General features: G+C 37.8%; 1 protein-coding gene across 1 annotated transcript; it reads left to right on the top strand.

Moving 5' to 3' along the window:
- The first annotated feature begins 2,042 nt into the window (after positions 1–2,042).
- On the top strand, positions 2,043–14,407 carry LOC115917888 (mitochondrial-processing peptidase subunit beta-like). Its single transcript, XM_001176813.4, has 13 exons — positions 2,043–2,166; positions 3,584–3,721; positions 4,125–4,211; positions 5,790–5,919; positions 6,514–6,605; positions 7,087–7,193; positions 8,097–8,289; positions 8,904–9,008; positions 9,758–9,796; positions 10,323–10,417; positions 11,093–11,244; positions 12,948–13,112; positions 13,642–14,407. The coding sequence occupies exons 1-13, from the start codon at positions 2,104–2,106 to the stop codon at positions 13,704–13,706; spliced, it is 1,431 nt and encodes a 476-aa protein (XP_001176813.1). The 5' UTR covers positions 2,043–2,103; the 3' UTR covers positions 13,707–14,407.
- Positions 14,408–15,860: the final 1,453 nt, after the last annotated feature.

Below are 15,860 nucleotides of genomic sequence, written 5' to 3'. Positions count from 1 at the left end.
CAAAATGTATCAAATTTTGAAAGAATTACTATCCATCCAATTTTCCAAATTTTCCAAAACTTTGCATTACCTTTAACATTTTTACAATTTTGGTAAAATCTTAAAATTTATCTCCCAAATTGAACTCCCAAATAGTACTCCCAGATACTTTTTTCAGAGCCACCTTATTTGATTGCAATATTTCTGGTCACGTGAAGAATTCTCAACCAATCAAAAACCATACATTTTGATGCATGATATAACAACAACTAATGAAGGCTATGCTAAATGGACGATACAGATAAATTATACAAGTAACCCGTCTCTATGCTCGTGAGCATCAGTAAACTAGAATATTGTAGTCCTTTCATTCAGCGTGTGTTGAAGTTATGTGGATCCTCCCTTCGAAGGGTACAAATGTAAATGAATATAATGGAAAGGAGAAATAAAGCGAGAAGGAGAAAAGGGATGACAGGTAAAGATTATGTAATTCTTTTACCATATCCTCCACCTTCCTGCCTCTATTCTTCGTAATCTTGTCGCTCATTTATTTTCCATCTTCTAGAACGGCTCAGTTTCATGGAATAACCTTCCTATATCAATTAAGAATAATAAGACAATCAACTAATTTAAACGTAATTATAAGCAATATCTTAGTGAAAAGTTCTTATACTTATAATGTCAAATCTTTCTGCAATGTTTTTTCCTCCTTTTCTCTGTTTTCTTTTTTTCCCCTCTTTTTATTTTGTAATCTTGATTTTGTGTAAATTATTTATTTTTAAGCTATCGCTATTTCATATATACGGTGAGGATCATTTTTAACAAGCCATTTTAGAGGATGCCCTCACGGGGGTCAAAAGGAGCCCATTCCCCTTCTTATAAATGCCCATTTTCATCTCTGGCAAATGAACCTTTTCAGGTTTCGAGAAGTTACTACTTTTCATTTCAGATAAGTGCCTCCTTCACCTCCGATGATTGCCTCTAATAAAATCTGATATATACTCGTTTTACTTTGACAAGTGCCCCTCCCCGCCTGATAACTGATCTTTTCATCTTTGATGAGTGTCCATTTTCATCTCTAATAAATGCCCCTTTTATTTTGAAAATTTTAACACGTGCCCCTTTTCCTTTCTAATAAATGCTCTTTTTCCTACTTATTTTTTTTTTTACCCCTTTTCATCTCTGATAATTTCCCCGTTTATTTTAACATGTGTCTCTTTTTCTTTTTAATTAGAGCCACTTCACTTTTCTCATAAAAGCCCCCTGTCACCTTCGATAATGTCCCTTTTTAACAATAATAAGTGCCCCATTTCCCTTTCTAATAAGGGAGCTACCCCCTTTTCACACATGCCCCTTTTCATTTCTTATAAATGCCCCTATCAAAATCTGATGGGTACCCCATTTCCGTGGACAAATGCCCTTTTCCAATTCTCATAAGTGCCCTTTTTTCATCCCTGTTGAGTGCCTCTTTTCAGCTGCAATAAGTGCCCCTTATCACCTCTGATAATTTCCCTTTTAGCAATATTAAGTGCCATTTCCCCCTTTCTATAATAAGGGAGCAACCCTTGTTTATAAATGCCCCTTTTCCCCTCTTATAAATGCCCCCGATCAAAATATGATGGGTGTCCCATTTCCGTCCACAAATGCCCTTTTCCAATTCTCATAAGTGCCTTTTTTCATCCTTGGTGAGTTCCTCTTTTTGTCGGTGTAAGAAGTGACCCCTTTTCAATCTCATAAGTGCCCCTTTTTAGATGCAATAAAGTGCCCCTTTCCCTAAATTCCTTCATTCAGAGGTCGATCTTCATGCATATGATTCCCCCGGCCAAGTTCGACTCCCTGTTGGACAATCTAGGATCTGCCTTTTTCATGTTTACTTCAAGACTTGCTCCAGCAATTTTCAGATGCATTTTTTTATTGACCTTTAGAGTATGTACACACACTTTTGCCAAATACTAGACCTAGAAATCTATATGGAAAGAAAAAAGATTTTTGAGCTTCCAAAGGTCTGTGCACGTATCCATCGCTCATACACATTCGCTGCTCCCCGCTATGTATACACACATTCTATACGTAGAAAGGTCAGTAAGTGATCGAGCGAACTACGTGAAGATTGAAACCTTCAAAATGGCGTCTTGGCTACCCCGAACTTCTGGAATTCTATCCAGATTTGCAACCAAATCACATGCGGTATGAATTCTTTTTTCTATATTATAGTTTAATAGATAATATTTGATGTAGTGATGTATTTTAATGATCTTTAACATGCATTTAGCAGGTAAAATATGTGTTATAAAAACACCGGTAATCTTGCATAATTGATTCTTCATATGCACATGCCCGTGCTGACGGTAACGGTGCCGGTAGCTGTAGTGGCGTATACTAAAGCGGTGACGAAACCCCACCGCATCGCATAGGCGCAGGCCTGAGCGCTTCTTCAATTTCAGCCAGTTCGGGAGTTTAGTGCTGGTGCTCCTTTGTCTTAGTTTTGAACCTATCAACGCGCTTTTAACCTGTTGAATGGTACTTTATAGTCATTTATCGATCTATATTAATGTGAATGTGATTACAAACCAAACTTTCCCCAAATCCAAACATTCCCCAAATCCAAACATTCATCATGATTCAAATTTATGACTCGACTCCTCGAGCTTGAGTCTTGACTAACATGTTGTCGTTGTTGTTTAATTTAGGCAAATCGGTCAGTTTCTGACCATTATTGCTGAATACCATGCCATATTTCTTTTATTTTGTTGAGAGTTGTAGCCTGAATAAGGGCTTGGTAATTATCAGTAGGGGTGCTGGACTGCTGGTCCGAGAACGGGATCATCTGCACAAACGAGGACTGTCTTCGTAAACGCGGACAGATGCATCCGTAAATTTAAGGATTAACAACATTTTTGCTGACGATTCTGATTTCCGACCCGCGCGTTGGTGGCTGGCGATTGCAACCAAACAAGGAGGATGAGGGGGTGCGCACATTTAAAAGCATTAACTTTTTGTTTTCGGAAAGTGCTGTCGAGTGGTTAGTACAGCACTGAAATGTGGTGATGTGTGATGTGATGGAGTCGGGCTAACTCGGACCAAAGACAACTCGGCCCAGGTTCAGGTTTAGGGTTAGGGTTAGAATTAGGGTAGAATGAAAAAAAAATGACCGTTTTTGCAGCTGGGGCGAGTTGTCTTTGGTCCGAGTTAGCCCGGATTCTATGTGACGCATGCAGGATGCTAAATTTTAGTGCGCTGATATCAGGTCACTCGCTCAGCGTGTGTGTACCCAGAAAAAATGATTAGCACACTAACATTTAAACGTTTTTTGCCAGTTGTTTTTCCCCCCAAAATTCTCTGCATAGCGATGTTGTTAGATTCTGCGGCTCATGCGTGCACTTTTGCTCCCTCACACTGTTAATGCTCTGTACTAAGGAGGTGTTGCGCTACTATCAACAGGCACTAGGGCAGTCTTGGTAAGCTATCTACACAGAGATTAGGTTTCAAAGGTAACATGCAAGCCACACATTAGACCTCTAAATACTCTTTTAAGTTTTGTAAAAAATTTCACCTCGTAAAATTTTTAAATATAGTATTTACCTTTGTTTGCATTGTATTCCAGGGGCGTAATGCAGGGAGTCGATTGAGATCGACGCAGACAGCTTCAGAGACCCTTGTCAATGTACCGGAAACAAGGGTGACAACACTCAACAATGGGTTCCGTGTATCCAGTGAAGACTCTGGAATCCCCACAGCCACAGTAAGTGCTGATTCTACCGATTTATATAGTTCTTACAAGACAGTGTGAATGTTAATTTTATGTGATAGAAGTAGTATCATTGGGCTTAAGAAATCAAATTAAGATTAATTAAACCAATGAAAGCAAAGTTTTTTTTTCAGTAACAATTAAAAATCCATGTAAGAGAAAGAGATATAGTAAATGTTCTTGTGTGATATTTGCAGCTTTAAAGTTATTTGTGAAGAAAAATATTGATAGATCTAACTTCTATTCCCTTTTCTGTAAGATTGTATCCATTTTACCTGGGGGGGGGGGGGATAAATGCATAGTAATAGGTAATGGGATTTGATTTAATTGGTAGTTAAATATATTTAGGTAGTTTGGCTTTCACTAATAATTTGTCTTGTTTTTTTACCTCTACCAGGTTGGTTTATGGATTGATGCTGGAAGCAGATACGAGAACGCAAAGAACAATGGAGTGGCCCACTACCTGGAGCACATGGCATTCAAGGTATCAATAGAATAAACTTGTGTAACACCGACACCAGTGTTTGATGGAAAAGAAGTTGTGTTCAGTGGCAAACCTCTCTAACACTGGCTTGTTAGGGCCAATCTTGGGGGAAATATGATTACCCATGTCATGCAGCCATTCAAAAGTTGTATGCATCAGATCTCTGGTTACCGTACATTTGATTTGTGTAAAGATCAACAAAAAGAGCTTTTAATAAATTGCTCATTCCAGGTTAACTGGATTTATGATTGTTTATATAATTTTGCCATCAATCATAAGTCTTCCCCAAGTCCCATTGGCCAATTTCATTAGAAATCAGATTGTTTATAACATCTTATGGTTTTTTGAAATCGATTCATACACAGATGTTATGAGAGGAATATCCATGTTTGAATTACTGACACTACCATAGCATACCTGCCAACCCTCCCGAATAATCCGGAATATCCCGTTTTTATGATTTTTAGGACCCCAAAATGCAGGATATCCCGGATTTTCAAAATTTCAATTTTTTTTTTTTGTGTTTTTTTTTGTTTGTTTTTGTTTGTGTTGCTTAAGCCAAATTAAGCTTGTTTTATCATATGCCACGATGTGAGAGTTCACGTATTGCGTGCGTTGAAGGGCTGCGTGATTGAGCAGCGAATTTGTATTCGCTTTTTTGCACAGATTTACCGCGTATTGCCAGTTACACTGCCGCTGCATGTGCGAACGCCTGTTAAGGGTACGGATTTCTTATTTTCAAAGACATACCGTGCTCAAAATTCTTAATTCTCATTTTCAAATGTTGGCAGGTATGCCATAGTCTTTGTCAAGCTTATACAAAATTTGAATTCTTTTTCAGATTACAAATTTGTTACTGATTGCCTCTTAAATTTTTTAATTTTAACTACAGTTCTCAAGTTGGTCAGAAAGATCATTGTGGTTGAAACTGAAGATTGTAAATGAAAGTTTATACAGTTGATCTCATGTCTGTTATTGCTCAAATGTAGATGAAAACTCAGCAAGACATGAATACAAAAAATCAAGCTATTTCAGTGGGGATCTGCTGTTTAAAATATTGACATAATAACAAGTGTTAAAACATCACATACATTTTGGACAGCATTTCTGCTGTATGGCAGTGAATGTTCTTTCGCATCTTTAACCAAAATTTTGTTTGCCAATGCTGGACCAAGTGTTAAAGGTATAGACCAGTTCTGTTCATGCTATTGCATTGTGAAAGAAACGTTGTGGAATCGATCAGAAAAGGTTGATCTTCTAGCATATAAGTATTGGTGTGTACTGCAAGGTTCTGGAATCATCAAAATGATCAGAAATTTGGCAAAGTCTCGGTAAAGTTACAAGCACTGTACACAGAAAGATGTATATGCAACTACTATAATAGATATAATGATTTACCAAATATATCAATTAGTAGGCGGTTTCCAGTCAAAAATTTGTATCACCACGTATTAGTCAAAGCATATTCTTTTACATGATTGGTAATAAGATCTTCCATTACATTCTTTGAGAGGGGGGGGGGCGTTTCCAAAACTGACTATACCTTTAACCTCTTGATTTGGACTGACTCATTCTCAGGGCACATCAAACAGAACACAGATGGAGCTGGAGTTGGAGATAGAAAACATGGGTGCTCACCTCAACGCATACACCTCGAGGGAACAGACAGTATACTATGCCAAATGCTTTGAGTCAGATGTCCCCAGAGGTAAATATCCCATTGTTGATTTCTGTCACCATTCAACTGACTGTTTTGATTGCTGTTATTGATGACCTTATTTCTCATTGATGGTTAGGATATCAATATTGTACATCATCAAAAGAAAGAAAGTACCAAGTTCGATCGAATTTCTTACATTTTGTTGTGAGGGTTAGTATTTTTAGCGGAGTTGATGGAATTTCAGTGTATAATGTATACCAACCTCGTAAGGAAACTTGGCAATCGCTTGGTAGGAATTTTAACAACTTAAAGTACCGTAGCTTTTAAGTGAATATCGGGTAATGTCTTTCTTCTAGACAACTCCCTCAATAATCTGACATTTTATGATGACTTAAACAGATTATAGTGGGATGATTTGTATATTAAATCATCTTCAATTCTCCCAGTCCCATTAATACATAGATACAGAGACAGAGATACATATTCATGTGAATCTGGGTCCTGTTTCATAAAACTCAATAACTACTACCACAGATCTATTGATATCTGCTCACAGCCAATCAAAGGCAAGGATTTAATTAGCTTATAACAATTTTGTAATGTGTTATTGATAACAAGTATTCTTTTTTTGTCTCTGAACAGCTGTTGAAATCCTTGCTGACATCATTCAGAACAGCACTCTAGGAGAGGCTGAGATTGAGCGGGAGAGGGGTGTCATTCTCCGAGAAATGCAGGTGTGTTGTCATTGTCGTATCTTCCATTGTAATACGTCTTCTGCAAATTTGTGTGTTTTCTGTTTTCTGAAATGGATAAAGGTAAAACATGACTATATATTGAAGTTACAGTTTGCATTGTTGATGAAAAAAGAAGATATGTTTTATGTGTTTGTGAATGAATATTGTAGTTTGACATCATGGACGATAAAATGTCACATGACTTTTTGACAGATATCCTGATTTCGAGAAAACTTGATAAATATGTTTAAAAGTTAAAACTTAACAAGAAAATGTCAGAAAGGGCATGTTGCCATCAGTGGCATTCACAAGGCAGTCGTATTTCTAGCTTGAGGAAAAAGTTAACATTTTGGTGTTATTGTACCACCATTCCATAGACAGCCAAATGAAAACATCCTCACTTTTGTGTTCTATGGATTCACTATTATCAAACAGATATGTAACATCTTATAAATATTCTTTCATCATTCTCTTTTCATAGGAAGTTGAAACAAATCTTCAAGAGGTCATCTTTGATCATCTCCACGCTACAGCTTACCAAGGAACACCTCTGGGTAGGACTATCCTAGGACCCACTGAAAACATCAGGTATGCAGGCCTGATAAAAATCCCTTTATCTTCCCTTATTTTCTCTATTCTTCCCTATTATTTCCCAATTTTTCTTACTCAAAAGGGGGGGGGGGAACATTGTTAGATGCCATTTTTTCCCCCGAATCAATCCTCTTCTTTCTTTTTTTACTCAAGGGGGGCGTGGTTGAGGGGATTTTTTGTTTTTTTTGGTTTTTTTTTTGTGCTCACTATCACCCCTGGGTATGTCACCAAAGAACAATCATTCTTATTTTCAAAACAGGTGTCCTGATGACAGCATACACAGCCTACATGATTTCTTGCATGACTACATCTTGATACCCTTCTGTGCCGATACAGTTATGAACATTAATACATCAAAATTAATTAGCATGAGTTAAATGATGGATTTAAATGAGTGTTCCTCCTTCAGATGAGGCGTAACTAGTCTCTGAGTACAATCTTCTCAATGTGTGTCATATTTTTCTGCTTTGGGAAAGCTTACCATAATCCATACTTAGACTACTCTGCCCCAGGCATGGAAGGGGTTACATTTTGTGGTCAGTAACGGTGTAAAGATAAATTGAAGATGATACTTTGGTTAAAAATATCCCTCATGTGACATGAAATATATTGATGTCACATGGTAAATAAAGGAAAGGGATGCCTGACAATTAAAGTATTCCAGCATATGCATTCTTGCTACCGTTACATTGCACCCTTTCTGATCATACCTTTTACATACGTTCATGCAGATGTAGTGGAGGACTTGTGAAGGAGATATACTAAGAATGAATTCTCCCAGGGCCCTGTAAATAATCAAAGCCAGTAAATGCAAAATATGAGTTGTTTTTCAGGAATGACTAATGAGATTAATTATTGAAAAGGTACATTCATACTCTTTTTCCTGTGATGTCATAATAGGTCTATCAACAGGGATGATCTCCAGAACTACATCTCTACTCACTACAAGGGACCTCGCATCGTGCTCTCAGGAGCCGGTGGTGTCAACCATGACGAACTGGTCAAACTTGCTGAAAAGCACTTTGGCAACCTGGGAACTGAATATGAGAATGAAATCCCAGCTCTGACCCCATGCAGATTCACCGGCAGTGGCGTAAGTTCCTCTTCGTTGTGAACAATTTGTATTGAAATAAAAATTCCTATGAGGTTAGGATCATGAAGGCATTGAAACATCTAAAACATGGACACAGAGTGATGGCTATTTGCCTCAAAAACACATGAAAAAGCCTAATGGAAACAGCAAGGCACTTTCATTCAAATGGAGCATAGATTATTCATTATGTAGCATATGTTTCTCATTGCTTTACTTATTCAGGACAAATTCCTTATGACCTGAAAATATCAAGTGACATCCAATGAGTTTTTATGAAAATGATATCATGACAAGAGTATAGCCGAAACTACTAAATGCATGTTAAATGTATAATGTACCCTCATTTCCTCATGAGTCAGGAATTTTAGATTTCAACAAAACAAACACACACAAAAACATGGTGCATGGTTTTTAGAATTTTAGTAAAGCTGCAGCTAACTCGAATTCGCATTTGAGTTGCCAGTGTTGTGCTGCAATGCATTGATGCTATTCATTGGTATATCGGAAAGCTTTTTTCTTAAGAATGAAATCATATTTCCCCCATCCAAACAAAACAAACCGATGCCCTTCTGAATTTCAGTTACATATATCTTAACTTATTATTGTGCCTACAGATCACTGTCCGTGATGACAAGATGCCACTGGCCCACATTGCCCTGTGTGTTGAAGGTGTCGGCTGGGCCCACCCTGATAACATCCCTCTCATGGTGGCCAACACGGTAAGACATCTTTACTACATTATGTTTGTATGCCTCCATTACGAAGTAGCCGGAGACATTATGTTTTCGGGTTGTCAGTCCGTCTGTACGTCCCGTTCTCTTGATCGCGTTATCTCGAGAACTGATTGATGGATTCCTGCCAAACTTGGGTCATGCAGTCGAAGTTCCATCTAGTTTTATGAAGGCTTATAAGATGCTGACCAGACTGCAAGCTTCTGATTAAAAAATAAAATGTATTGTCAGTGTTGCCTTAGTATTTTCTAGTAGGAGATATATCAAGTGATATCTCATTTGTGTAGAACAAAATTAGGCAACAGCATGATATGTATTTGTCAGGACTACCGGTACTAGCCAAACTGTCGAATGTCAGCTTTAAAAATAATGTTATGCAAACCAATTGGCAGATGTCATGTATTTGTTATCATTAAATATCCAGTGTAAATAATGTTTTATTCAGCAAAAATCAACTTGGTTTTTTATCTAAAGCACTTGGAAACTGGTATTTAGGCCAAATATCAATGACTACATGCTGTTATGCTTCTCAGGAGGCATCAAGGAACTCCATTGTGTGTCCGATGATGCCCTTGCATGGCTCTCCAGCCTTAATTTGCAAGCTTTCTGAGAAAAAGAAGTACATAAACATAGATTTGTTTGTGTAGGTACTTAATTTGAATTAACATGGGCTAATTAATGAAGGCAGTTTTGATTGTGATCGTGATTTGATGAAACGTTTCTTCGTTTATTTTCAGTTGATTGGCAGTTGGGATCGTTCATTCGGAGGTGGAGCAGTAAGTAACAAATTTCCATTTTTACCAATAATTTATCATAAAGTGTAGTCAAATTTGTATTATTTGTTATGTTGATCATCTATCCCCCCCCCCCCCCCCCCCCCCCCCCCCCCCCCCGCATCCTGAAAAAAAGAACTCTGCATAACATCTTCAGGCAGTTGTGTTACTGATCTTGTAGTCCCATACACTTGTAGAGATGTGGCATCTAAATATGCAATTTGTGGATTTTTTTTTTATAAAGACCCTTTGGAAGTGAAAAGTGAACTATTATCATCAAAGGAAAGCTTATAAGCCATAGATTTCAAGAATATCAATTATATGCAATTGTGTCCTTTCGGAGCGAAAAGGGAAAATCTTGTTATTCCTCTGTATTTGTATTCTACGTTCATTCAGCTTTCCAATGATATCCGGTTGTATTTTCATCAGATATGCTCTGTTTTTATGAGACCACTAATAGTTGTATTTTGTAGAATTCAGAGACGGCTCATCAAAATAAACATATCCTGATCTTTTTGCATATTTACAGAACACATCGAGTCGACTTGCCAGAGTTGCATATGAAGACAACATCTGCCACTCCTTCCAGGCCTTCAATACCTGCTACACCGACACAGGCCTTTGGTAAGAATGAGTTGTATACCACATGCGCCACTGGCGATTGCTCCACTGGCGATTGCTCCATGGCCAATATCCTACACTAATTGATTCCTGAACTCATTCTAACTTAACCCTAACTTGAAACCCACTCGCAACTTCTAATCTTTGATGAAATAAGGCTGGGAGCCATTGTCTGTGAAGTATAATGTTGAAGCACCATGAAAACGGTTTTTCTTGTCAGAATTTTGAATGTCAATTAATAAAAACCAAAATATTTGCCATTCATATCCTTCCCTTCAGAGAGAGAAATGAGTTTAAGCTTTGATATGTATTTGAGAACTGTATAAGGGTGTATTGTAATAAGAAATACGAACTTAAGGAAATGACTTCAGTTCACCTCTAAAACTGGGAGGAAGGTGGCAATTTATCATTTGTAAATAGGTGCCTGTTAATACTGTGGACTTTTAATAAGTATATGTTATGAATAAGGAGGAAAGGAAGACAGATCCAATATGTTTGCCATGGGCCAGAAATTTCCACATGGAAGCAGTGTTGCCCAGATAGCAGCTGAAGACAGATTTAATACTGTTGTACAGTGGATACTCATTTAAAGTCTTCTTGATATCAGGCAACAAATTTAGCTTGTTGTAATACAAGTTTGATCCATCAATGTCATGATCTCTTTGTCTTTTACTACAGGGGAGTATACATGGTGAGTGACCCTCTGAGCGTTGAAGACATGGTGTACCATGTCCAGAACCAGTGGATGTACCTGTGCACCAGTGTGACAGAGTCAGAGGTAGCACGCGCCAAGAACCTACTCAGGACCAACATGCTACTGCAATTGGATGGTGAGATAGCATTTCAGATTTCTAATTTCTCTTTTATTCAGACTCTGTATTCCCATATGAAATGTTGTCGACTCTAGTGTTTAGTTCATCCATTTCATTTGAAATGCATTTTTCACCTTCGTTCTATCATATATTATAAAGAGTTGGGAACTGTCATGGGGATTGCAAAAGCCGTTCAATCAATTGCTGTGTTTCAATCACCTTTATCTTATGTATAGGAATACTATTGATATGAATCTCAAGTCAAGTCAAAGTAAAGTAGAGTAAAAATTGTAGCTTATTAAAAAATTTGTACCTCATATTCGGTTTATTAACACTTAGTACACCTCTGAAACCATTTTGGGATTCAAAGTGCACTCGTTGACTATCTTCACTTTGATGGAATTCTTTCGATCATTGAATGGTGAGAATTGATGAAATTCTTGGCTTAACTGCAGAATACCCCACCTTGCATCCATACAATGAAGTAGGGTCAGGGTGGTGGGGTTTTTATGCCTCCGTTACGAAGTAGCCGGAGGCATTATGTTTTCGGGTTGTCCGTCCGTCCGTCTGTACGTACGTCTGTACGTACGTACGTCTGTACGTACGTACGTCCCGTTCTCGTGATCGCGTTATCTGAAGAACCGATTGATGGATTCCTGCCAAACTTTGGTCATGTATGTATCTTGCAGAGCCGATGAACTGATTAGATTTTGGGGTTACGATGTCAAAGGTCAAAGGTCACAGGGCTCATTATGTATGCAAAAACAGCTCGTGATCGTGTTATCTGAAGAACCGATTGATGGATTCCTGCCAAACTTTGGTCATGTATGTATCTTGCAGAGTCAAAGAACTGATTAGATTTTGGGGTCATGAGGTTAAAGGTCAAAGGTCACAGGGCTCATTATGTATGCAAAAACAGCTCGTGATCGCGTTATCTCAAGAACCGAGTAATGGATTGCTGCCAAACTTAGGTCATGTATGTTACTTGCAGAACCGATGAAGTGATTAGATTTTGGGGTCACGAGGTCAAAGGTCAAAGGCTACAGCGCACATTATGTATGCAAAAACAGCTCGTGATTGCGTTATCTCAAGAACCGATTGATGGATTGCTGCTAAACTTAGGTCATGTATGTTACTTGCAGAGCAGATGAACTGATTAGATTTTGGGGTCATGAGGTCAAAGGTCAAAGGCCACAACGCACATTATGTATGCAAAAACAGCTCGTGATCGCGTTCTCAAGAACCGATTGATGGATTCCTGCCAAAATTAGGTCATGTATGTTACTTGCAGAGCCAATGAACTGAGTAGATTTTTGGTTCATAAGATCAAAGGTCAAAGGTCATGGGCTCATTATGTATGCAAAAATAGCTTGTGAACACATTCTCATTAGAACTGACAGATGGATTACTATTTAACTCAGGACATCTTGCAGAGCCAATGAACTGAGTAGATTTTAGGGTCATGAGGTCAAAGATCAAAGGGTCATATATGTATATGAGAAATTGCTTGTAATCACGATATTCTGAGAACCTGTTAATGGATTACAATTGAACTTGAATTCGAAAAATGTCTTCTGTTTTGGTTTGTAAAATTGCTCTATGACGGAGGCATCATTTTCGACTGCGCGCAGTCGAATTCCATCTAGTCTGCAGTTGTTTCAACCTTTTTAAGAGTTTAAAGTCATAAATTAAATATAATTACATCATTAATATCAACCCAGGGTCGACCCCAATCTGTGAAGACATTGGCCGCCAGATGCTCTGCTACGGACGTCGTATTCCACTCCCAGAACTGGAGGCAAGGATCGACAGCATCAGTGCCAAGACCATCCGTGATGTGTGCACCCGTTACATCTATGACAAATGCCCAGCTGTTGCTGGAGTCGGTAAGTTGCATCGTTTCCAAATAACTAATAGTTCATTAAAAAATAGAAAAGCAAGAGGTTGTCTTAATATCCTGAAAATAACCAGGACCCAACACTAACAGGAGTAGGGTAATGGCCTCCAAGTTAACTCTGGACCTCTCATATTTCAAAATTGGAACAGGATTCAAATACATGCGGACCATAAATATTTCTCTCTAGGACCCCCAGTAAAAAAAGAGAAGAGAAATGTGGAGCCTTGAAATAACTGTAAAAGTGACTCTGGATTTATAAAGCACTTTGTACATCTGCAATGTATCCCAAGAGCTTTACAGGTATATCAATAGTGCAAATTATGTATTCAGTTATGGTTTGCTCTGTCATCAACTGGTATGGGAAAGTTCAGGCAATGTGCAAGACTCTTGCTCCATTTGGAACTAATAATGTTCATGAAGGATATAGTCTGCATGTGTGTTGATGTATTGTGGAAAACTTTCATTGATGTTGACATTTGCGTAATTATTTACTGTTTGCTTTTCCTCCTACTCTACAGGACCTGTGGAACAGCTCCCGGACTACAACAGAATACGTGCTAGCATGTACTGGATCAGGCTCTAACCTCAATTCTTGAGAGGAGATTAGAGATCTAAAAAATGATGTTAGAGAATTTATTTGTGCAAGAGTTTTATATATCAGCGTTTGCTGTTTGTGTTATGATGTAAGAGGACGTTTATTGAGGCATCCCGAAATTCTGATTATATTTTCAGAAAGTCAACATCATTTTCGTCTATTCCACTTTTGGAAAAGAAAAAACACACAATCACATATGAAGACTAGAAGTGAAAGGTGATATGATGCATCTGCTGTGTAATTGATGCATTGTCAATTCCACCAGCTGTTCTGTCCAAATATGAATAATGATTGACTATAAATGTATTTATAAAGTCTATTCATGACTTGGATGTTGCACAAGAAGAAGAATTTAACTTGTCCTGAAATTTCACTGAGAAAAATATATCTGAACCAGGTAATAAACTAATCACCTTCTGCTTGGGGGTGGTCAGAAGTAATTACAAGAATAAATCATATGGGCATCTTGTAAATTTCTGTGTAGATTATTTGCCATATGACCACCCAAAAGCTTTTTACACAACTGCTATAAAATCAGTCCATTCGCTCCAAGAAAAAATGGATCATCACATTTCATAACTCTATAACTAGTCATAGGGACTTCATGTCAATATTGTATGACATGATGATGTCAGTAGCACTATGGAGATGAAAATAAACTGGCAACTTCTGTGTTATATGAAACTGTATTCAACATTGATTGTTGTTATTTTGTCTGTTTACAAGTGTTGGGGTTATTTGCATTCAAGATTTGTTTTGTTTGATAATTATATCAATAAGAAATTTACACCTTTGTGCCCCTTTAGAAGACATGTGTCTCTTCTCATTCAAAATTTCAGATGAGATTTATTTTTTCTTAAGATTTCATTTTCTACAAGGGGCATCAAAATTACAAAGCATGATCAATTTTGAGACCCCCTTCTCACTTCCAGAGTGAGAATGACATAAACAGAAAGATTCAAACAGTGCTTCTAAGGCTATTGAATGATGTTATCATGTGGAAAATTTTCAAGAAAAGCATTGTGTGAAAGTACATATTTGTGGAGCAGTGAAATGAACAGGAAATTGAAAAAGAGAGATATTTGCAAGAGACCCATATAACTGGAAATACTTGAATGAATCGAAAAGACAAATACAATGTATGCATCGGAGGGGGTTGATTGCATATGCTCCACTGTCAATATCCTACCCTAACCCAAAGTCAACTTCAACCTCAGACCAAATACTATACCTAACCCTAATTCTAAAATCCAACTGCATCTCTGACCCTAACCCTGATTCTTTGATGAAATAATGCCAGGAGCAATTGTGACAGCACCAGAGGGAGAGAGAGAGAGAGAGAGAGAGAGAGAGAGGAGAGTGCAGAATGGTTAATAGAAGACAATGTTGACATAAAGATTAATCCATTATACGGAGAGTGAGTGGAAAGGGAATCAGATTTAGTCAAAAGCAATGCTAGGATAGAGAAAGCTTTTACTTCGGTTTTTTATAGGCAAACCTTTCTAACCCTGTGTTCCAAGGTTATTAAAAAAACTGCCTGCAAAAGGCAATTGAATTATGCAGTATTAGTTCTCAATATCAAAGGTCACAGGTCACTACAAATGAAATACGCGAGGTTGTTTGTTTTGCTCTCGTCTTGCTTTCTCGGTATCACAATATCCGGGGAAGCGCTTGAGGTATGAAATTTAAACTTGATGACTATTACCAAAAGAAGACGAGCTGATGAGATTTAGGGGTATAAAGGTCAAGTGTCAGAGGTCAATTTCCGAAACTACAGTTATTAGCCTCGTTGTCGCAATATCTCAAGAACCACTTGAGATATGAATTAAAAATTTGGTGACGGTGTGTATCATGGGAAAACAATCTGATTAGATTATAATGGGTAGGAAGGTCAAAGGTCAAATTTCATAGGGGTCTGTAATTATAGGATTTTTTGTTTTTACAATAATATTTCAAGAACAATTCAATCCATTTCTTTAACTGATTTTACGGCGGAGGCATATAGGAGACGAAGTCGCATTTGTCTAGTTTCTAATGAATGTTGTCCAAATGTCCCATTACCTAGCAATCTTGATATTAATGGCCAACTTCGTCAAGGGTGGCAATAGGGCCCCCTACACCCCTCTCAGTCCTGACCCCTCT

Source organism: Strongylocentrotus purpuratus, unplaced genomic scaffold (genome assembly GCF_000002235.5).
Source record: "Strongylocentrotus purpuratus isolate Spur 01 unplaced genomic scaffold, Spur_5.0 spur5_contig_838, whole genome shotgun sequence".
Classification (NCBI taxonomy): domain Eukaryota; kingdom Metazoa; phylum Echinodermata; class Echinoidea; order Camarodonta; family Strongylocentrotidae; genus Strongylocentrotus; species Strongylocentrotus purpuratus.
The sequence above is the reverse complement of the archived record's forward strand: the minus strand, read 5'-3'. Positions and strand labels throughout refer to the sequence as shown.